Below are 19,851 nucleotides of genomic sequence, written 5' to 3' on the forward strand. Positions count from 1 at the left end.
AATAAATCTTAAAAATATAATTTAGAGCCCTCAAGAAAAATGGTTAGGAATATATCTTATAGTTTAATTCAAGATGAATCAACACCAGATGAGTCCAACCTAAAAAATAAAGCTAAAAGGACAGGAGTCATGGCACAGCAGGCCAGGCGGCCACTTGGGACTCCCATATCCTGTACTGGAGGGTCAGTTCCAGTCCAGCCTCCTGCTAACACATCCTGGAAGCAGGAGTTTTTGGCCCAGTATTTGCGTTCCCACTACCAACCTGGGAGACCTGGATAGAATTCTGGCCTCCCAGCTTTGGCCTGGCCCAGCCCAGGCTGTTGCAGGCATTTGGGGAATGAACCAGCAGACAGAAGATTCAAGTGACAGCTTAACCCCCTGTGCCACAATCCCTGCCCCACAGCTGTGTTTTAAATCAACATTTTGCTCAATATTTATGAAAGTTCAAGGGAAGTGAAGTAAGTAAAATATTTGGGATGGTAAGGGTTTTTTATGCTGTTCTTTTAAAAGAAATTATTTATTTGAAAAAGCAGAGATACAGAGAGAGATACAAAGATACAGAGAGATACAGATACAGAGAGAGAACGAGAGAGAGATCTTCTATCTGCTGGTTCATTCCCCAAATGGCTGCAACAGCTGGGGCTGTGCCAGGCGGAAGCCAGGAGCCAGGAGCTTCTTCTGGGTCTCCCACATGGGTGCAACATCCCAAGGACTTGGTCCATCTTCTGCTGCTTTTCCCAGGCACATTAGCAGGGAGCTGGATGGAAAGTGGAGCAGCTGGGACTCAAACCGGTGCTCATATGAGATGCCAGCACTGCAGGTGGAGGCTTAACCTTCTACGCCACAGCCCCTGTTCTGCATTTTCTAAAGTGATTTTTTACTTTAATAGTAAGAAGCAAACTGTACGTATCCATTTTCTAACACCCTTATAAGCCCCCACTGCCAGCCACAGGTAAGCACCTTTCCTCAGAGGCATGGAAAATAAAAGCCGCTTGCCAGCCCCGCAGCGTGTCTTCTGCCGGCCCCCCACTTCAAAAGATCTCAGTGCCTATGTTTGTTTTCTGGGTCCCTCTGGCTCTGAAGGTGAAGTGGTGCCCCCGTCTGTGTTTGCTTGCTGTGGGCCTGTTCCCAAATGGTTCCCAGAGAAGGGAAGAGAAGAACATGACCTTGTGTAAGCACGCACTCTCCCACCATCTGTGCCTGGGTACACAGGTGTTTGATTTGGGTGCCGGTTGAGATGGGTCACGGGAACAACTCAGAAAGACGTGCTCTTTCCTTTTGCATCGTGAAGAGACGCTGACCCCGTCTTTGTTCTTGTCCCACAGATATGATGCTGCCTGGTGTGTTTAGTGATTGGTGCAGTTAGGATTTGCTGTGCTGAAATCGTTCTGAAAACTCAAACGGGGGACTCCAGCATTCAAGGGAAGCCAAAGCCATTTGCGGGGGAAGAAAGCCCAAAGCCTTTTATCTTATTTGTTCCAAGGATTTCACTGCCCTCTCCAAAAATAAGCCATCGCACACAGACAGGCAGCATGGCAAGCAAACGAAAATCTACAACTCCATGCATGGTAAGGACATCACAAATGGTGCAGCAGGATGTGCCCGAGGAAGCAGACAGGGCCAAAGAAAAAGGTGCCGGCATAGCACAGCCTGATGTGGCCAAGGACAGTTGGGTACCAGAACCTGAGAACCCTTCCAAAGAAAATGAAGTGATAGAGGTGAAATCTACGGGAGAAACCCAGTCCAAAAAACTCCAAGGTGGTTACGAATGCAAATACTGCCCCTACTCCACGCAAAACCTGAACGAGTTCACGGAGCACGTGGACATGCAGCACCCCAACGTGATTCTCAACCCCCTCTACGTGTGTGCCGAATGTAACTTCACCACCAAAAAGTACGACTCCTTGTCCGACCACAACTCCAAGTTCCACCCCGGGGAGACCAACTTCAAGCTGAAGTTGATCAAGCGCAATAATCAGACTGTGTTGGAGCAGTCCATCGAAACCACCAACCACGTCGTGGCCATCACCACTAGTGGCCCTGGGAGTGGTGACAATGACCCTGGGATCTCGGTGAGTAAAACCCCCATCATGAAGCCAGGAAAACCCAAAGCAGATGCCAAGAAGGTGCCCAAGAAGCCCGAGGAGGCCACCCCCGAGAACCACGTGGAAGGGACCGCCCGCCTGGTGACGGACACGGCTGAGATCCTCTCGAGGCTCGGTGGCGTGGAGCTCCTCCAAGACACATTAGGACACGTCATGCCTTCTGTACAGCTGCCACCAAATATCAACCTTGTCCCCAAGGTCCCCGTCCCGCTGAACACTACCAAATACAACTCTGCCCTGGATACAAACGCCACCATGATCAACTCCTTCAACAAGTTCCCTTACCCGACCCAGGCGGAGTTGTCCTGGCTCACCGCTGCCTCCAAGCACCCAGAAGAGCACATCAGGATCTGGTTTGCCACCCAGCGCTTGAAGCACGGCATCAGCTGGTCCCCAGAGGAGGTGGAGGAGGCCCGGAAGAAGATGTTTAATGGCACCATCCAGTCGGTGCCCCCGACGATCACTGTGCTGCCTGCCCAGCTGGCCCCCACAAAGATGTCCCAGCCCATCCTCCAGACCGCTCTGCCGTGCCAGATCCTCGGCCAGACCAGCCTGGTGCTCACTCAGGTGACCAGCGGCTCCACAACCGTGTCTTGCTCCCCGATCACGCTCGCCGTGGCCGGGGTGACCAACCATGGCCAGAAGAGACCTTTGGTGACTCCCCAAGCTGCCCCCGAGCCCAAGCGTCCACACGTCGCCCAGGTGCCAGAGCCCCCACCCAAGGTGGTCAGCTCCCCGCTCACCTCGGCCAGTGACCGCAAGAAGACGAAGGAACAGATCGCGCACCTCAAGGCCAGCTTTCTCCAGAGCCAGTTCCCCGACGATGCGGAGGTCTACCGGCTCATCGAGGTGACCGGCCTGTCCAGGAGCGAGATCAAGAAGTGGTTCAGTGACCACCGGTATCGGTGTCAGAGGGGCATCGTCCACATCACCAGCGAATCCCTTGCCAAAGACCAGTTGGCCATCGCGGCCTCCCGACACGGTCGCACGTACCACGCCTACCCAGACTTTACCCCCCAGAAGTTCAAAGAGAAAACACAGGGTCAGGTTAAACTCCTGGAAGACAGCTTTTTGAAAAGCTCTTTTCCTACCCAGGCAGAACTGGATCGGCTCAGGGTGGAGACCAAGCTGAGCAGGCGAGAGATCGACTCCTGGTTCTCCGAGAGGCGGAAGCTTCGGGACAGCATGGAGCAAGCCGTCTTGGATTCCATGGGGTCTGGCACCAAAGGTTCAGACGTGGCGTCCCCCAATGGTGCTCTGTCTAGGCTTGACCAGCTCGCTGGGGCCCAGTTAGCCGGCTCTCTGCCCAGCACTTCACCAGCAGTTACACAAAGTCAACAGCAGGTTCATCTCCTGAGGAGCACTTTTGCAAGAACCCAGTGGCCTACTCCCCAGGAGTATGACCAGCTGGCGGCCAAGACTGGCCTGGTCCGAACTGAGATTGTGCGTTGGTTCAAGGAGAACAGATGCTTGCTAAAAACTGGAACCTTAAAGTGGATGGCGCAGTACCAGCCACAGCACGTGGAGGATGATCATGGCTACGATGCTGTGGCCAGGAAGCCAACAAAACCCATTGTCGAGAGCCCAAAGAATGGGAGCGAGACGGCTCAGCAATATTACAAGGACCCCAAAAAGCTCTGCGAAGAGGACTTGGAGAAGTTGGTACCCAGAGTGAAAGTGGGCAGTGAGCCCACAAAAGACTGCCTGCCTGCCAAGCCCTCGGAGGCCGCCCTGGACAGGTCGGAGGGCAGCAGCAGGGATGGCCAGGGTGGCGAGGAGAACGAGGAGTCGGGTGTCGTGGACTATGTGGAGGTGACAGTGGGGGAGGAGGACGCCATCTCAGACAGGTCAGACAGCTGGAGTCACACGGCAGCAGAAGGCGCAGCCGACCTGGCCGACTCCGACTCCGACAGCGTCCCCGCTGAGCCTGGCCAGGCCTAGACAGGTAATCGCACATGTGCCCCCCAGGCCACAGGGGGCAGGCTGGTTTCCTCTCTTCTTACTGCACGGTTGAAATGTGTGTTGGGTACACAGATATTGGCACAGATGATGGGTTCTTTTATCTTTATTTGTTAATTGGCTAATAAATTTACTTTTATAAAAGAAATTATAAATTTATAAAATATTTTAGAAAATTTGTCAGTTGACAAGTAAAAACTGTCAATCTATACTGACAGCGACATTAACATACATTAAATATACCATTGCCATGATATAAAGATTGGATAGCCCTTATCCAAAGTACTTGAATCTTGACATGTTTCAGATTTTGAAATGCAACATCTCAGGGCTGGGACCTAGGACAAAGCATGAAATTCATTTGTGTTTTATAGATACCTATTAATAGCCTATTAATAATCTTGTATGGCATTTTGAATAATTTTGCATCTGATACAAGGTTTCATGGTATGGATTTTCCCACGTGTGGGCCTCTTGACACTGAAAAAAATGTTGGATTTTGGAGTAGTTCAGATTCAGGGGTTCCACGTAGGGAGGCTTCGCCTGTGTTTACCATCACACGTGGTGCTGTGGAATGCGTATACACCGTGGAATGGCTTAGGGGAGCAAACGGGTATGTGTATGACCTCCTATTTCTTATTGTGGAGGAGTTCCTTGTAAAGGTTCTTTGAAAAAGGAAGAAAAGTTGAGGCTTCCCGTGCTCAGGGTGGCAGCCCTGGCGCCTGTGGCCTGTCTGGATCACAGCTTCAGGCTCCTGCCTCCTGCACAGGGCTCGTGTTCCCTGCTCTGAAAAGCAGACGTGACCGACTGGGTCCTTTGCCTGTTTCCTTTTTCCCTTTTCAGATTTTGTTTCAGATCCAGCATCCAGGTTGGCCGAGTGAGTTTACTGAGTCGGGTTCTTTGTCTTTATCACAAAGTCTCGCACAGTGCTTGGCGTTGGCCTTGTCCTGGCTAAAGGAAGATGCCAGTCTGAGTCCCCAGAACCCCTTTAAATCTGGAGCCAGGAGGGCCAGGGAAGGGAGGTTGCCATGGTTACTAATGGCCGTGTCCTCCACTAATGGGATGTGCCACAGAAACCCCTGGTGTTTGTGCTTCCCAGGAGGTCTGTGCAAATCAAGGCCCAAGCAAGCCTCTCACCTGGTGGTGAGGTGGGAAAGGGAGCAGGGTTGGGAGGAGGGGACAGGAAGTGAAGGTCTTCCTTTGCCAGGTTGTCCCCAGGCAGCTTGGGCGAGGAGGGGGAGAGACAAGTTGCCTGGGTGGCCTTGCTTCCGCAGAGGTCACTTAAAAACCAACAGAAGCAGTCCTTTAAAATATTGTAATAAAGGTACGAACCTCCAGAATGGTTCTAAGTGCCCAGAAGGAGCCCTGGAAGCGCCCATGTCTGTGTCAATGCACTGGGACAGCTCTGGCTGGCCGCCTCCCCTACCTGCTTCTCTGTTCAGAAATACGCCATCAGTCCTCTGGCAACCTTGTTTGAGCCTTTCCTGCAGCCATGCAATGAGGGGCCGGCCCCAGGGTGCCACCAGGTCTTCTCCTTCCACCACATGCACCCTGGGGCCATGGGTGAGGACCAGCCCAGAGGAGAGGGAGCTCGTAGGAGCTTGGGATAGCAGGGCGGCTAGGAGATGCAAGGGCATCCATCTGGCTTCCTCCAGCCTCTGGCCATTTTCTTGACTTCTGGGAAGATGCCACCAGTCTGGCCCACGTCTCCCTCATTGAAATGAAGAAGCAAGTCGTTTGTCCACCTGAGTGCTGCTTGCTTGCCCTGTCCTCTGTCCTTGAATCTCTTCTGATCCACAGCGCAGTCTGCTTGGTTGCTTTTTCCTCCAATCCCAATGTAGCCGGCAGGGTACAGTTCCATAGTCAGTAACTTCTGAGCACCTACTGTGTGCCACCCGCCATGCTGGGCTGTAAAGACAGACAGCCAGCAGCGCTGGTTCACACGGAGTTTGATCACGCCATGGACAGAGGAGAGGGTACCTCTGCTCAGAAGCCAGTGTGCCGCATGCATGGTAGAGGAGGACGTGCGTGGCTGTATGGGGAGCCTACAGGAAGGCTACCTGTGCCAGGGACCACAGACAAGGGGCTCCCTGCAGGCAGAGAAGAGAGCAGTTCCAGTGGAAGGAAGGGCAGGGCCAAGGTCCATAGGACAGGCCAGGACTGGTGCAGTTGAGGAACCAAGAGAGGTGTGCCATGGCCAGAAGGTGGAGTCTGGGTTCAGCCACATCTTCTGTAGCAGGCAAAAGCTGTGCGGAGCCAGCTGTGAGTGCTGTGTGACTCTAAGGATGCTAAGCACCCCTGTATCCCCAGGGAGCTGGGGGAGGGGCGGGTTTCTCCAAAGGCAGCAGCTTGCCCAGGCCCCGCTCCGCCTCGTCCAGGTGGGCCGTGGCTCTGCCTGCCACCCTCTGAGGCCCCAGTGGAAGAGAGTTGGAGGAAGGAAAGCGAAACCCATGGAGAGAACCCCTGGGGACAAAGGGAGGCTGGGAGAGAAGAGGGAAGGACCTCCTGGGGAGCGGTGCTCTGGCCAAGCGTGTCTTTCCATAACTCTCCCGGAGAGGTGACACTGTGTCTGTAGCACTCCAGGATGGGGCTGAGAGACAGGGAACCCCCCCTACCTTCGCTCAGCCAGAGTCCTCCCTCCTCCTGCTGCTCTCTCAACCGTTCCATTTCTGCAGCAATTCCTCATTTCTGATTGGACCCACACCCAGGGATTTTTAAATTGGCTTTTGAACTAACATCAGACAATTCAGAGATGGAGGAACCATCAGTCTCCCCTGCAAAAAAAAAAAAAAAAAATGGGAACAACCAGGGACCCCACTTTATATTTATTTGTGATAAATGCCACAAGTGTGCACTGGAATCCGCGCTAAGTTCTGTGCAGCACCCGGCAGCACTGGCAGCACTAATGGCTCCTGATAGCACGGAGGCCAGTGGTATCGAGCACAGGGCTGCAACTGTGCAGGGGCTGGCATCCGAAAGCTCCCCCAAGTCCTGCACAGAAGCACCCCTAAAAGGAGACTCTGACTTAGGTGGAGAGGGAGAATCTCTTCCGATCACTTTAGCTTTTAGGAATGAGGCACATGGGTCTCTTGAAATTCATAAACAGTCGCTGATGGCCCTATTTAAGTGGATAGCTATTTAGGAACCTGCAGTGGAGTTGCACGGCTACACATATGAGGATGAGGATCCAGGGAGATGGAGGAGGGAACGTGGGCAAGCAGCGAAGATCTGACTTCAGGGTTGGGTCTCCTGGCTCCGCAAGGCTCAGGACAGCCGGTGACTCACCTCAGCCCCAGCGTTACCCCAAAGATAGGAATCCTTCCCAGCCTTTGAATGCTGTTGGCTGGATTGGGTCCCTTTGTCCAATTATCCTGTTGAGAGGCCTGACCTAGTAAGAGGCTGAGAACTAAATTCCTCCTTTCCTAAAACTGAGACACCGTAATTGAGCGAGACATTGTCAGACACAAGCCTTGGTGTTCGGCCAAATGAGATGCCCATTACTGCTACTAACAAGAGCTGCATTTATGGCTGGGAGCTATGGGCTTAGCATTCTTCTAAGCATGCCTGTTATGTCATGGAGAAGTGACAGAAACCACGTGAGGTAGATACAGCTTTTTTTTTTTTCCTCCATTTTACAAAGTGCAAAATTGAGGCTCAGAAAAAAATGCAAAATTTGCCCTGAGTTCTTTAGTGGGTAGTGGAGTTGGAGGCCACTTCTCTGCTAGGCCGGTGCCTAACCTCAACCCCTCCAGTGATGGCTCCACTATGGCCTGGGGCCCAACTGTTCCTGACACTTAAAGTCCAAAATGTGTGTGCCCCACATTCTGTTGAGATTAGCTACCCGAATACCAGTAGTTGACTGAATGGATGAATGAACGAAGGAATGCACAAACGAATGAATGAAAATATTTGTGTCATCTGTTTCCTTGTCTCTCCCTCCAACCCCTGAGGCGGGGACCATCTGTCATTCATTTCTGAAGCCCCAGTGTGGGAGTCCCAGCAGGTGATTCATAATGGTTTATTGAAATGACCTGGGCATTAACAAAGATCCTTGACTGTCCATTATCTGGGATCTGGGATTTCAGCCCTTTAGCTTCTCTGTGTTTTCCCACCATTGCTCTTTCACCCCAGTGACTGAGAGAGGTCAGAGGAGAAGGGCTGGGGACAGTTTGCCTCCCGTGTGTGTAAGCAGCTTGAGAGAAAGATGTGTTGGAGTCCGTCCTGAGCAGTGCTTCTCAGGGCCGCCCTTTAGCCTCGCTCCTCTCGTCCCTAATGGGGAGTTCACTCCTACACTTCCAGTTACCTAACTACAGAGCGTCTTGCCCTGGGAGTTCTCAATGTGCTTTGGGAGGCTTGCAGCAACCTAGGAACCGTGAAATCCAAGCCCCTTCATTTTCAGAGGAAAGATTTGGGCCCAAGGAGGTGAAGTACGCAGCCCAGAAACATCCCTAACAAGCGACTTGGTTCCCTCACTCAAGGATTTGTGGATCGCCTGCGGTGTTCCAGGCTCTGGAAGGCACTGGTGCCAAGTGCCCTGCCCCCGTGGAGCCCAGGGTCTAATCAGAACAGTTTTCATCAAGCAAAACAAAAAGTTGGCCGCACTGACAAGTTTTTTGAAGCAAAGGTGCATGCTGCTATTAAACTGTAGACTAGAGAAGTCTGATCAGATTTAAGGTTTGAAGAAGGCAGATAGATGATTTGAAATCCAAAGGGTTAATTAGGCCAACATGTAGGAGCTGACTGGGCAGAAAGGGGAAAGGAGCATTGCAGGCCAAAGAAACAAAAATCCTCAGTGGCCCAGGGCTCAGAGGGAACTGGATGCATTAGCGGAACTAAGAGGTAGCCAGTGTGCTTCACAGACGTGCAGGTGTTAGAAGCCAGATGTTAGGTGGATCCACATAAAATCAAATTTGCCTTTGAAATGCCTTCGTCTCGCCAATAAAGGAGACCATGTGTGGTTCTGTGTGTGTAACCCAGCGGAGAAAGTTCAAGGCCCCTCTGTGCTACTCAGGGGAGGAGCAACAGGCAAGTCAACTTGCAGACCTGTGCATTCAGAGCTGTCTGCCCTCGTGGTAAATGGAGGAGGGATGCCAGAACGTTCTAGAGTGCCCATGTGCCTATGAGTTTTACTTGACTTTTATTACTGAGTTTCCATAACCTCAAAGCATGCTGCTGTCATGGAATAGACCGGACAGCTTAAACAACAGACCTCTGTTTCCCAGGGTTCAAGATCAAGGTGCCACTGGGCTTGGTTTCTACTGGGGCCTCTCTCCTTGGCTTGTAGACAGCCACTTTCTCGCTACATCCTCACCTGGTCTCTCTAGAGTCCCTTTGTCTTCTTGTAAGGACACCACGCCTGTGAGATTAGGATTTAATTACTACACCCTTAATTACCCCCCTAAAGGCCCTATCGCCAAATACAGTTACCCTGGGGCTTAGGGATCAAGATATGAATTTAGTGAATTCCGTTGCCCTTGCTAGTAGAGGTGTCCGCTGTTGTCGGGACTGAAGGAGGTGACACAAATGAAAGCCCTGGAACAGGGAGCCAGTGTTAGCACCAGCACCTGCTCACGTGGTGGTGCCGTCTGAACTTGCAGTCACTGCTCTCCGTGGGGCGAACTTGGCCTCCTGCTTCCTGCCCTTCCAAGTTCACTTTTTCTGTTGGGGCCCATTTTATGAGCTCCTGCCTTTGGGTGTTCATTGCCTCTCAGAGGGGTAGGAGAGGGGATCCAGAGGCTGCAACAGGGGGTAACATCTGGTGCTTGCAGTAACTCTCAATTTAGTATTTATTTATTTATTTTTTGACAGGCAGGGTTGGACAGTGAGAGAGAGAGACAGAGAGAAAGGCCTTCCCTGTCCGTTGGTTCACCCCGCAATGGCCACTGCGGCCGGCGTACCGCGCCGATCCGAAGCCAGGAACCAGGCGCTCCTCCCGGTCTCCCATGCGAGTGCAGGGTCCAAGCACTTGGGCCATCCTCCACTGCACTCCCAGGCCACAGCAGAGAGCTGGACTGGAAGAGGGGAAACCAGGACAGAATCCAGCGCCCTAACCGGGACTAGAACCTGGGGTGCCGGCACCGCAGGCAGCCCATTGAGCCGTGGCACTGGCCAACTTGCAGTAACTCTCAAAGTTGTCATTATTTTCTTCACTTATGGCTGATCAGAAGGAGGCACAGAAAGTTAACTTGTCCCAGGTCATCCAGGTGAAAGGTGATGGAGCTGAGAGTCGAACCGTAGCCACACATGGAACCACTGTGGGAATCTGCCTGGTGAGTTGCAGCTACAATTCCATTGGCTCAGATCCTGTCGAGCCACACTGGATGATTTGTGCAGGTGGGCAGAGTGGTTGCCCCTCATACCTGCTGCCCTGTGAGCCTCCCTCCGAGCAGCCCGGGGGAGCCTCTCGCGGCCTCTGAGTCTCAGCAGGTTCCCCAAACAGTCGCAGGGGAAAAGAGCTTTGGTTGGATGTGCCAAAGCTGACCAAGGCCTGGGAGGGGGTGACTCGAGGCGGTGCGAAGTTTTCTTCATTCACTGGAAACCGCTCAATACTCTTCCATGCCAACGTTTTCCCCTTCTCAGTTCTGGTTGAAATCAGACCCAGCCCTCCACCCCAAATCAAAGAACATTTGGCTTAAATATTACAGAGAGGTACCAGAGCAGACGACTGGCCAGGGACGGCAGGGGATGGGGCGGTCGTGTGCAGAGGTGTGCTGTGGACAGTGTCCATAGTCCCCCATGAGGTGTTGCGTCCCTGAAAAGGTGTCAAGATGGTGGTCTTAGGTGGAGTGTTGTCATCTCCAGGGGGAAAAAAAAAAAAAAAAAAGAGACACAAAAGGAAATTTCTGGAGGGGCTCAGTGTGTTTGGTGCCGGATTGTGGCGACGATTGTATTCAGCCGTCTAAATGCACCAAAGTGTATCCGTTAGTCGCATGCAGTTTTTCACAGACCACTTACATCTCAGTAAAACTGGGACAAAGGAAAAAAGAAAAAGCAGCCAGACAGAAAAAACATTAGCTACCGGGAAACTACAGTTAAACTGAAAACACATTGCCCAACAACAGCAAAACAGAAGCTAATTGAGTTCTAGCTGACAGTGGTACAAAATGCTTAGCGGATAGCAGATACTCAATACGTGAACAACGGTTATCTCCCCACACCCCCCCAAGAAAGAGAAAAGAAATATGAGAGTACTCCAAAAGTTTGAAGAAAAATGGAATTAAACAGTAAGTTTATTGTAGTGCAAAAATATCTGGAAATCCATGTATAGGTTTTTTTTAACTATTTTTTATTAGTATTTGAGAGGTAGAATTACAGATTGAGATAGGGAGAGACAGAGAGAGAGGTCTCCCATCCACTGGTTCACTCCCCAGATGGCTGCAACAGCCGGAGCTGTGCCAGACCAAAGCCAGGAGCCAGGAGCTTTCTCCAGGTCTCTCGGGCAGTTGCAGCAGCCCAAGCACTTGGGCCATCTTCCACGGCTTTCCCAGGCCATAGCAGAGAGCTGGGTCGGAAGATAAGCAGCTGGGACATGAACTGTTACCCAGATGGGATGCTGGCACCACAGGCGGAGGTCTTAACCTACTAGACCACACCGCCGGACCTCTTGCATAGATTTTTTTAAGATTTATTTATTTATTTGAAAGAGTTACACACAGAGGAGAGGCGGGGGAGGGGGAGGGAGGTCCTTTCATCTGCTGGTTCACTACCCAAACAGCTGCAATGGCTGGAGCTGCGCCGATTCAAAGCCAGGAGCCAGGAGCCAGGAGCTTCTTCCTGGTCTCCCACACAGGTGCGGGAGCCCAAGCACTTGGGCCATCTTCTACTGCTTTCCCAGGCCACAGTAGAGAGCTGGATAGGAAGTAGAGTAGCCGGGTCTCAAACTGGCACCCATATGGGATGCCAGCACTTCAGGCCAGTGCATTAACCTGCTGTGCCACAGCGCAGGCCCCCATAAAATGCGTTTTCCATCAGCTATTTGAAGATCCCTCTCATTAGGGAGAGAGACTAAGTGTTTTTCTTTCTCATGGAGTGCAGTGCTCTCTCCCAAGGCCCCAGAGCCTTAGGGAAAAGCCTCCAAGGGAAAATTGAAAACAAACAGAAAGCTGGCCCCAAGGGGAAAGAATTCTATTGTTGTTTTTCTTTTCAAGGTTTCCCCAAAGGGTAAAGTACCAGAGAAGCAGATTTTGCTAGAGAACTTGATAGTACTTTTCAGTACACCAACATGTCCCCAAGACAGAAAGGGACGGCTTTGAGACGCAGTGGCTTTGCTGTCCCGGGAGGGAACCCCCATTAGAGAGTAGGGACATCTAGCCATGTGTCTGGAAGAAACATCCCCTAGGGGCCACAAGGCCTTGCAGGTCTCCAGGACTGAGCTTGGGTACTGTGGGACCAGGTGACTGACCCCTCAGGGCCTTGGGCCTCTGCAGCGTGAATGTCTGTGACCAGGCAGATTGAAGCCCCGTGGCAGGGGATGGGGTGGGCGGCAATAGCTGTGAAGTCCACGCCCAGCCATAGTCCCTAAAAGACAAGGCCACACTGAGATGTGGACTCCACTCTGACAGCACCGTGCTCCGTTCCTGTTTCTCATTCATTAATGAATGCTTATGAGCAGACACTGCAGGGAGGGCTGGCGAGATCAGCAGTGAACGCGACACACACTGTCCAAGTCCTCATGGGCCTGCCATCCACGGACAGTTAACTGGGCCATCTGAAGTTGGCGTGATGACAGCCGTGCCGACAAGCTCCAGGGTGGGAATGCCTACCCAGGCAAGGTGGGAGCAGAGGCTTTCCTGGGCAAGCCCAGAGCTGGATCCTGCAGGGCCTGGAGCTGCAGGGGCCCTGGGGCCTGGTCCCCAGGCAGCTGGCGGGCAGCTGGCGAACGGTTTTAGTAGGGGAGCATGATATGTCACACCGTGGTGTGGGAGCACAGCCCTGGCCAAGCTGCCAGGACCTGTGCCCAGGAGCCTGGGATGGAAACACATTCAGGGCCGAATGTCCACTGCTGGGGGCGAGGAGAACTAGGAGGGTCAGGGCTTGTCTGTCCTGTACTGCTTCCTCCTGTGTGAACACAAGTAGAGCCAGGAGCGCCGGCTGCATAGGCAGGGACCTGCGGGACCCACTTATTGCCCAAGAGACAAGACTAAACGTGCCCACGGATCCCCTTCTTCACTTCAGCTCCAACCTGACCGGACCCTGGGCTGGGGCCACGAGCAGACACCCCGCGAGAGGGATCAGGCCCCTGCCTTCGGGCTCTTGTATCTTCCCAGCCTCACAGCCTGGGCCTGCCCGCTGCCACATGTCCTGGGAAAGGTCAAAGGGAAATTAAAGCCCAAGTGGGCCTGAGCGTGCTTCCAGGGCCCAGAGCCATCCACACACATCTGGGGTTTCTGCAAGAGCCAAGGGGAAAAACTTGGCCTTCTCTCTCCCTTTTCTCCAGGTCATCCTTTTGGCCTTGCAATCTCTCTCTCTCTCCCTCCCTCCCTCTCTCTCTCTCTCTCTCTCTCTCTCTCTGTGTGTGTGTGTGTGTGTGTGTGTGTGTTCTGAGGATCTTGTTTGGGGATTTTTTAAATTCTTACTACATATGGTTGGAGGATTATGCAAGTTTGCGTCCTTAAAAAAATTGCACAAGGAACCATAAAAACACTGCTGGGCGAGGAACCACCTTAACATCAAGGTGCATCTAAAAGGCAAGCACTTGTCTGTCCCTTGAAGAGGCACCATTCAGTTTCATACATGAGAGAAAGGGGAAAAAATGGGTCCACTCATTCACACGGGTAACTCACTACACTAAAGGCCCCGTTTTATACCCAGCCTTCCTTGGGGAAAACAAAGCAGTATTCCTTGAGCCCCTGGTATGTGGGAGGATTTGTGTGCCTGGCGCGCCTGGCGGTCCTGTATGACAGAGGGAGGCTCAGGGGTGGGCGTTGTGGTGCAGCAGGTTTAAACCACCACTGGGGGTGCTACATCCCACATCGGAGCGCTGGTTTGAATCCTGACTGCTCCACTTCTGACCTAGCTGCCTGCTGTTGCACGTGGGAGGCAGCACATGATGGCTCAGGTGCTTGGGTTCTTGCCCCCACATATGGGAAACCCAGATGGAGCTCCTGGTTCCTGGCTTCAGCCTGGACTAGCCCTGGCTGTGGTGGGCATTTGGGGAGTGAACCAGTGGATGGAAGATCTCTTTCTTTCACTCGCTCGCTCTCACTCTACCTTTCAAGCAGATAAAAATAAGTTGTTTTTTTTTTTTTTTTTAAGGAAACAATATGAGTTCATATCAAAGGAGAAGCAGTGAGGCCCAGGGCAGTTATAGAACTGACCTAGGCACATACCCAGGAAGCCGTGGACGCTGAGTCCTGCTTTCCCATGGCTCCGCTGTGCTGCACGGGAGGAGACGTGGGGGTGATCTGCCCACCCTGGGTCTGGATTCCTGGCCTGGAGAGCCTTCAGGGGGAATCCAGCGGACAGCAGCCTCCCTCCCCGAGGCAGTGAAGGAGCCCATTTGCTGAGGACGACCCTGTCCCTTTGAGGAGAGGGGGAGGAGGCTGGCTGTGCCCAGCCAGGGGATGTGGGAAGCTTGTCTGAGAACAGCAATGAGGATGGGGTCTGACTGGGGTGCCCCAGCCTTTGAATCAGATGCACACTTTCCCATCGCCAGGGGGCCCCATGCGTGACCAAGACCACAGGGTCTGGAGCTGGACTGGCCAAGGTGGGCTCTGGAACCCAGCACTTTCCAGTCCCTTGCACTAAACGCAGCCTTAGTCTCTCCAAGCCCTCTGCTCTGTCACTGTCAAGCGGGCCCGGTAGCCGCCTGCCTGCCAGGTCGCAGTGAGGAGTGAAAGAGCTGGGCCATGTTAATAAGAGCTGCAGCCTGACGCGTGTCACGTGTGGGAGAAGCATTAGCTGCTGTCGCTGTCATGATCCTGATGATCATGGCTGGCTTGTTTTGTTTTTATGGTGCCACTGAGCAGTCATGTGGCTGGGGAGACGGTTTTCTCTCCCCGAGCCTCCGGTCCATTTGTGCCAGAAGTGATGTGGGCAGCATCGGCTCAAAGGACCCCTGTTGCTCTGAGGGCTGATGACTTTGATCACTCCAAGGACGCCCCTGAAATGTGCATGCACCCCCAGGATTCTCCTGTACGTGTTCACCCCAGCACCCAGGCTTACTCCCGGGAATGTGGGTGTGTTTACCATGCAGCCGCTAGGAGCCAATGACAATCGGCTGCTGCCTCCAGCTGCTCTTCCTGCCCTTGGTCTCCTGCACACGGAACACTTCCTGGGGCTTTTTCGGCCCCTGAAGTGGCCAACAGCCTTGCCAGGAGGACAGCCAAGAGCCAGGGACTTGGGAAGTGACGTTGTCCATCACTTCTAGCCTGTCACAGGTTAGGGTTAGGGTTGGGGTTGGGGTTGGGGTTGGGGTTGGGGTTGGGGTTGGGGTTAGGGTTAGGGTTAGGAGCTCCTAATGGAGACTGGCTGTGTCCTGAGCCCTGAACCTCCCACTGGGGGTCCTTTCTCAGAGTCCCTAGAACCTGGCAGCCAACAACAGAAGGGGTCACGGAGATCTAGTTTTCCCAGCGCTTCCAGAAGGTACCGCGAGGTGGGTGGATCAAACAACAGGAATTTGTTCTCTTGCAGCTCAGGAGATGAAGTCTGGCATGGGCCAGGTTGGCTGTGGGGAGTGTCTGCTCCATGCCAGGCTCCTGGCGATCTGTGAGCCATCCTTGGCCTCCCTTGGCTTACAGGAGCGTCACCCTGATCCCTGGCCCTGTCTCCGTGTTCTCTTTGCCTGTGTCTGTCTGTCTTCATGTCTAATTTTCCTGTTTTCATTAGAGCGGTGGCAGTATCTGTCTGTAAAGGTATTTCCAAGTAGGGTTAGGACTTGAGGATGTACTTTGGAGGGAGACACCATTCAACCCACAACAAGGTCCCTGGGCTACTTCTATTACTCCCAAGTACGTAAGAATTAACCTTTTTCCCTATACCAACTCATAATAGGTACTGTGGGCTAGGAGCAGCCTCTACTGACTGCCTGGGCTTGAATCCCAGCTCTGCCACCTACTGACTGTGTGACCTTGGGTAGATTAATTGGCCTCTCTCTGTTCAGTGTCCTTGCCTGTAAAATGAGAATAATAGTAACAATAATTCTACATCTCTTAGAGTTGATGTAGGCATTAAATTTTACTATGTGTGACCTATGTATGTATTAAGAGTCAGTGTTAAAAAAAATATTTAATTCTTACCTACTTGGAAGTAATGGAAGTAGTCCAAGGACCTTGTTGGAAAGGTTCTATAAGAAGCAATGCAAGCAGGCCGAATGCTTCCCCTGTGCCAGGCACTATTCTAGGTGCCGGGGTCGGCTCATTTAGTCATCACAGCCACCGGAAATGATGGGTGCTGGCATAGTCCCCGTTTTACAGGGTGAGAGCTAAGCCCTAGAGAAACAGTCACACAGGAAAGCCCACAGCCGCTAAATGGAAAGCCGGGGCCGCGATCCAGGTTTGTCCCACTCCAGGGCCTTTTAGGAGCCGCTGTGACAGGCTGCCTCTCTAGGAAAGAGAAAAGGGTCTTGTGATGAAAAGAATGCCAGGCCCCCACTTCCGCTTGCCCAGAAATGTCAGCATCCCGTTTGCAAAAGCCTGATTGCGGAGCCAATTCCCCTAATATCAGACTGCGCTCAGCAAATACGCTCCTGTCCAGGACAGGCCCCACACTGGAAGGCCATCTGTCTCTCCTCCGAGCCCAGTAGGGTGGCTTTGCGAGGACTCCCCCCGGCCCCGCCAGCCGCCACCCCTCGCCCCAGTACCGCTGCCAGGATAGCTAGGAAGAGGCAGACCTGACCCTTCCCACCCTCTCCCTGACAGCTCTTCTCTGCTTTCATGTTGTCCTTCCAGGACGTGTCGGAACTGCCCCACTGGTGACTCTGAAGAGAGAAGTCCCCTCCCAGCCAGGGGCCGCCCTCGCCGGGGACACCAACTGAGCTGAGTGCCTGGAGGTGCAGGAACCCAGCTCTGCTGCAGGCACCTCCCAGAGGCCCCGTGGGAACTGTTCACAGTGCCAAAGTCCTACTACTGCGTTTTCAATGGGTCCCTGGACAGCGTCGCTCCCCTGCCCAGCCCCCACCTCTTGCTCTACTGGAACCGATTTGTACAATGTGGGAATTTTGTTACCTTTTTAATGGAGGGCAACTTCCTTTCCCAGCACTACCTTGGAAGGTTTGTTTTTTTTTTCCAGGAGGGAGGGCTAACCACCAAGCTTTTCTCTTTTTCTTTTGTATTTTTATGTTACTAATACGGGGGAGGGAGTATTAGTATTAGTGCCATTGTATCTACTGGATTGTAAGTAGGGAGAATCTATTTTTAAAGGTAGCTTGAAACTTGGGAGATTTCTCAGTGGGAAGGGCTGAGGTTCAGGCCTCTGGCTCACCAGGAGCCGGTTTACAAATGGCAGATCTTCCAGATCAGATCCGTTTCCAGTTCTCCCGCTGGCCACCTCGGGTGCCCTTGCCTTAGCCCCATGCCGGGCTTTCTGCACTGCCAGGAGCTGGGTCCCACTGCCCGACTGCTTGGCCTCACGTTGCCAGCCCCAGCCAGCACCAGGAGAACTGGGGAGCAGGGGGCAGTCCCCCCCAGAGCTTCTGTTTAAATACCAGCCTAAGGGGCTCCTGCATTTGTTAGCATTACCATAGCTGTTATGAGGTTAAAACAAACAACGAAAACATCTTCCTATCTAGATGGTACAAAGATGAACAACTTCAGTTTTCATTTCTCTTCTTAACTGCCTTTCTCGGTGTGGTATTTGATGAGATTTCAGCTTGAAGCCTCACCATGAACTGATTTGTTTGTGTGTTTGTTTTTGGGCCAATTTTAGATACCTGAGTGCACTTTTTTTTCCCAGTTTAGTCCTAACTTTTAAAGAAGGTGTAAATGTTGCAATATGAATTATGTCTGCAATCCCTTCCCGTCCCCCACTGCCCCCCATTTGAGTACACTGCACAAATAAAATAATAGGGAGTTTGAATAAAACCAATTTTTCTAACTTGTTGCTCATTTGTTGTAACTCAATAAAGCAAAGACTAAACGTTTTTATAACCTGCTCCTCGGCTCCTCGTCTTTCCCGGCTGACTGGCTCCCGAGGGTTTGGCCTGAGATCTGCTCGGCCACGTCCTGTTCCAACCTGTGGCCATCGTTCTTGTTTCCATCCTTGGGGGGATCCAGCCTTGTCAGCTGGACTTCAACGCAGGCTGCTGCCACAGGGAGCTGCAGCCTCTCTCTGACACCAAGAGGGGACGTCCGGGCCCCTTCTCCAGGGTCTTCACACTAGACGATCCTTAAACACTGTGCAGAAGAACGTGGGAGCAGGTGTGAGAAGACCCGCGGTGGCCTGGCTCGCGCTCTGCAACCTCAGGTAAGTGACCCCACCCCACCCCAGCTGCTGGTGACCAGAACTGCCATTTCTCTAAGGTGGTGTTTATTCTCACTTCATTTGAAAGGCAGACAGAATCTTCCATTGCTGGTTCATTCCCCCCAGATGTCCACCAGCCAGGGCTAGGCCACGCGGATGCCAGGAGCCCAGGACTCCCTCCGAGTCTGCCCTTCTGTTATTTAAAAATGTTCACGATGACTGTGGCTGACTTCTCGCCTGCGCTGGTTTCCCCGCCCGTGCTCCCAGCACCCGGACCTCCGTGGACCCCAGCACCCCACGCGGTCCGGTCCTTCCAGCCCATTAAGCCACATCTCCAGTGCTTGCCCCGCAGCAGGCGACCGCCTCCCCCTCGTGCCACTCGGCAGCGACTGGCATGAATTCTCCAAGCAAGGCAGCGTGAGACACTATCAAACCCCTGAAGAAGCCAGAAAAAAAGGCCCAAGAATTGGTCGGGATGAAAATACACCAGGAAGATGGCGGTGGCGCCCTCAGCCATCCGGCAGAATGTCAAGCTGTCTCCACCGAGAGCGAGGGAAGAGGAGAGGAAGTGGGCGTTTGGCCTCACGGTTACGATGACGGCATTCCGCATCAGTACTGACTTCAGCTTTCCACAGTAGTAACTCGGAGAGGCAGCAGTGGGAGTTCAAATACTGGAGTCCCTGCCACCCACGTGGGGACCTGGCTTGGAATCCTGGCTCCAACCCCACGACAACAACTGCCGCTGTGGACGTTTGGGGAGCGAATTAACAAATGAGACCCATCTACCTATATCTGCATCTATCCATCTGCTATCTATGTAGCTCTCTATCAGAATTTTTTAAAAGAGTGGTAAGAATTAGGAGAGAAGTTCTCTTTAAAAAAAAAAAAGATTTATTTTATTTATTTGAAAGAGTTACAGAGAAAGGTAGAGACAGACAGAGAGGTCTTCCATCCAATGGTTCACTCCCCAGATGGCCACAACTGCCGGAGCTGCGCCGATCCGAAGCCAGGAGCCAGGAGCTTCTTCCAGGTCTCCGACATGGGTGCAGGGGCCCCTGGACTTGGGCCATCTTCTGTTTTCCCAGGCCATAGCAGAGAGCTATATTGGAAGAGGAGCAGCTGGGACTAGAACCGGTGCCCATATGGGATGCTGGCACTTCAGGCCAGGGTGTTAACCCGCTGTGCCACAGCACCGGCCCCAAGAGACGTTCTTAGGGGGAGTAGATGGACAGGGTTCCCAGTGAGGTGAAGAGAACAGGGTGGAGCGACCATCCACCGCTTCTCTCTGTGCTGTACCTCTTCGCATCCCTGTCACTTTCTTAAAGGCAACTCCTCTTCCCTTCTACTCAGCTGATACTGGGGGACTTCCCATCATGGTGGGCCACCTCCC

At 52.7% G+C, this 19,851-nt stretch overlaps 1 protein-coding gene across 5 annotated transcripts in view; it reads left to right on the forward strand.

The window, feature by feature from the left end:
• The window catches only part of ZHX2 (zinc fingers and homeoboxes 2), a 154,753-nt gene extending 136,601 nt beyond the window's left edge, over window positions 1-18,152 (forward strand). For all 5 annotated transcript variants that reach the window (XM_089335645.1, XM_051844015.3, XM_070075443.2 and 2 more), the window contains 2 exons: window positions 1,326-4,050; window positions 16,952-18,152. In XM_089335645.1, coding sequence (XP_089191771.1) covers window positions 1,533-4,046 — 2,514 coding nt within the window. In that variant the 5' untranslated portion in view covers window positions 1,326-1,532 and the 3' untranslated portion in view covers window positions 4,047-4,050; window positions 16,952-18,152. The remainder of the gene's footprint in view (window positions 1-1,325; window positions 4,051-16,951) is intronic.
• The last annotated feature ends 1,699 nt before the right edge of the window (window positions 18,153-19,851 follow it).

This window comes from Oryctolagus cuniculus, chromosome 6, assembly GCF_051225735.1.
Source record: "Oryctolagus cuniculus isolate XC-2025 breed Fujian yellow rabbit chromosome 6, ASM5122573v1, whole genome shotgun sequence".
NCBI lineage: Eukaryota > Metazoa > Chordata > Mammalia > Lagomorpha > Leporidae > Oryctolagus > Oryctolagus cuniculus.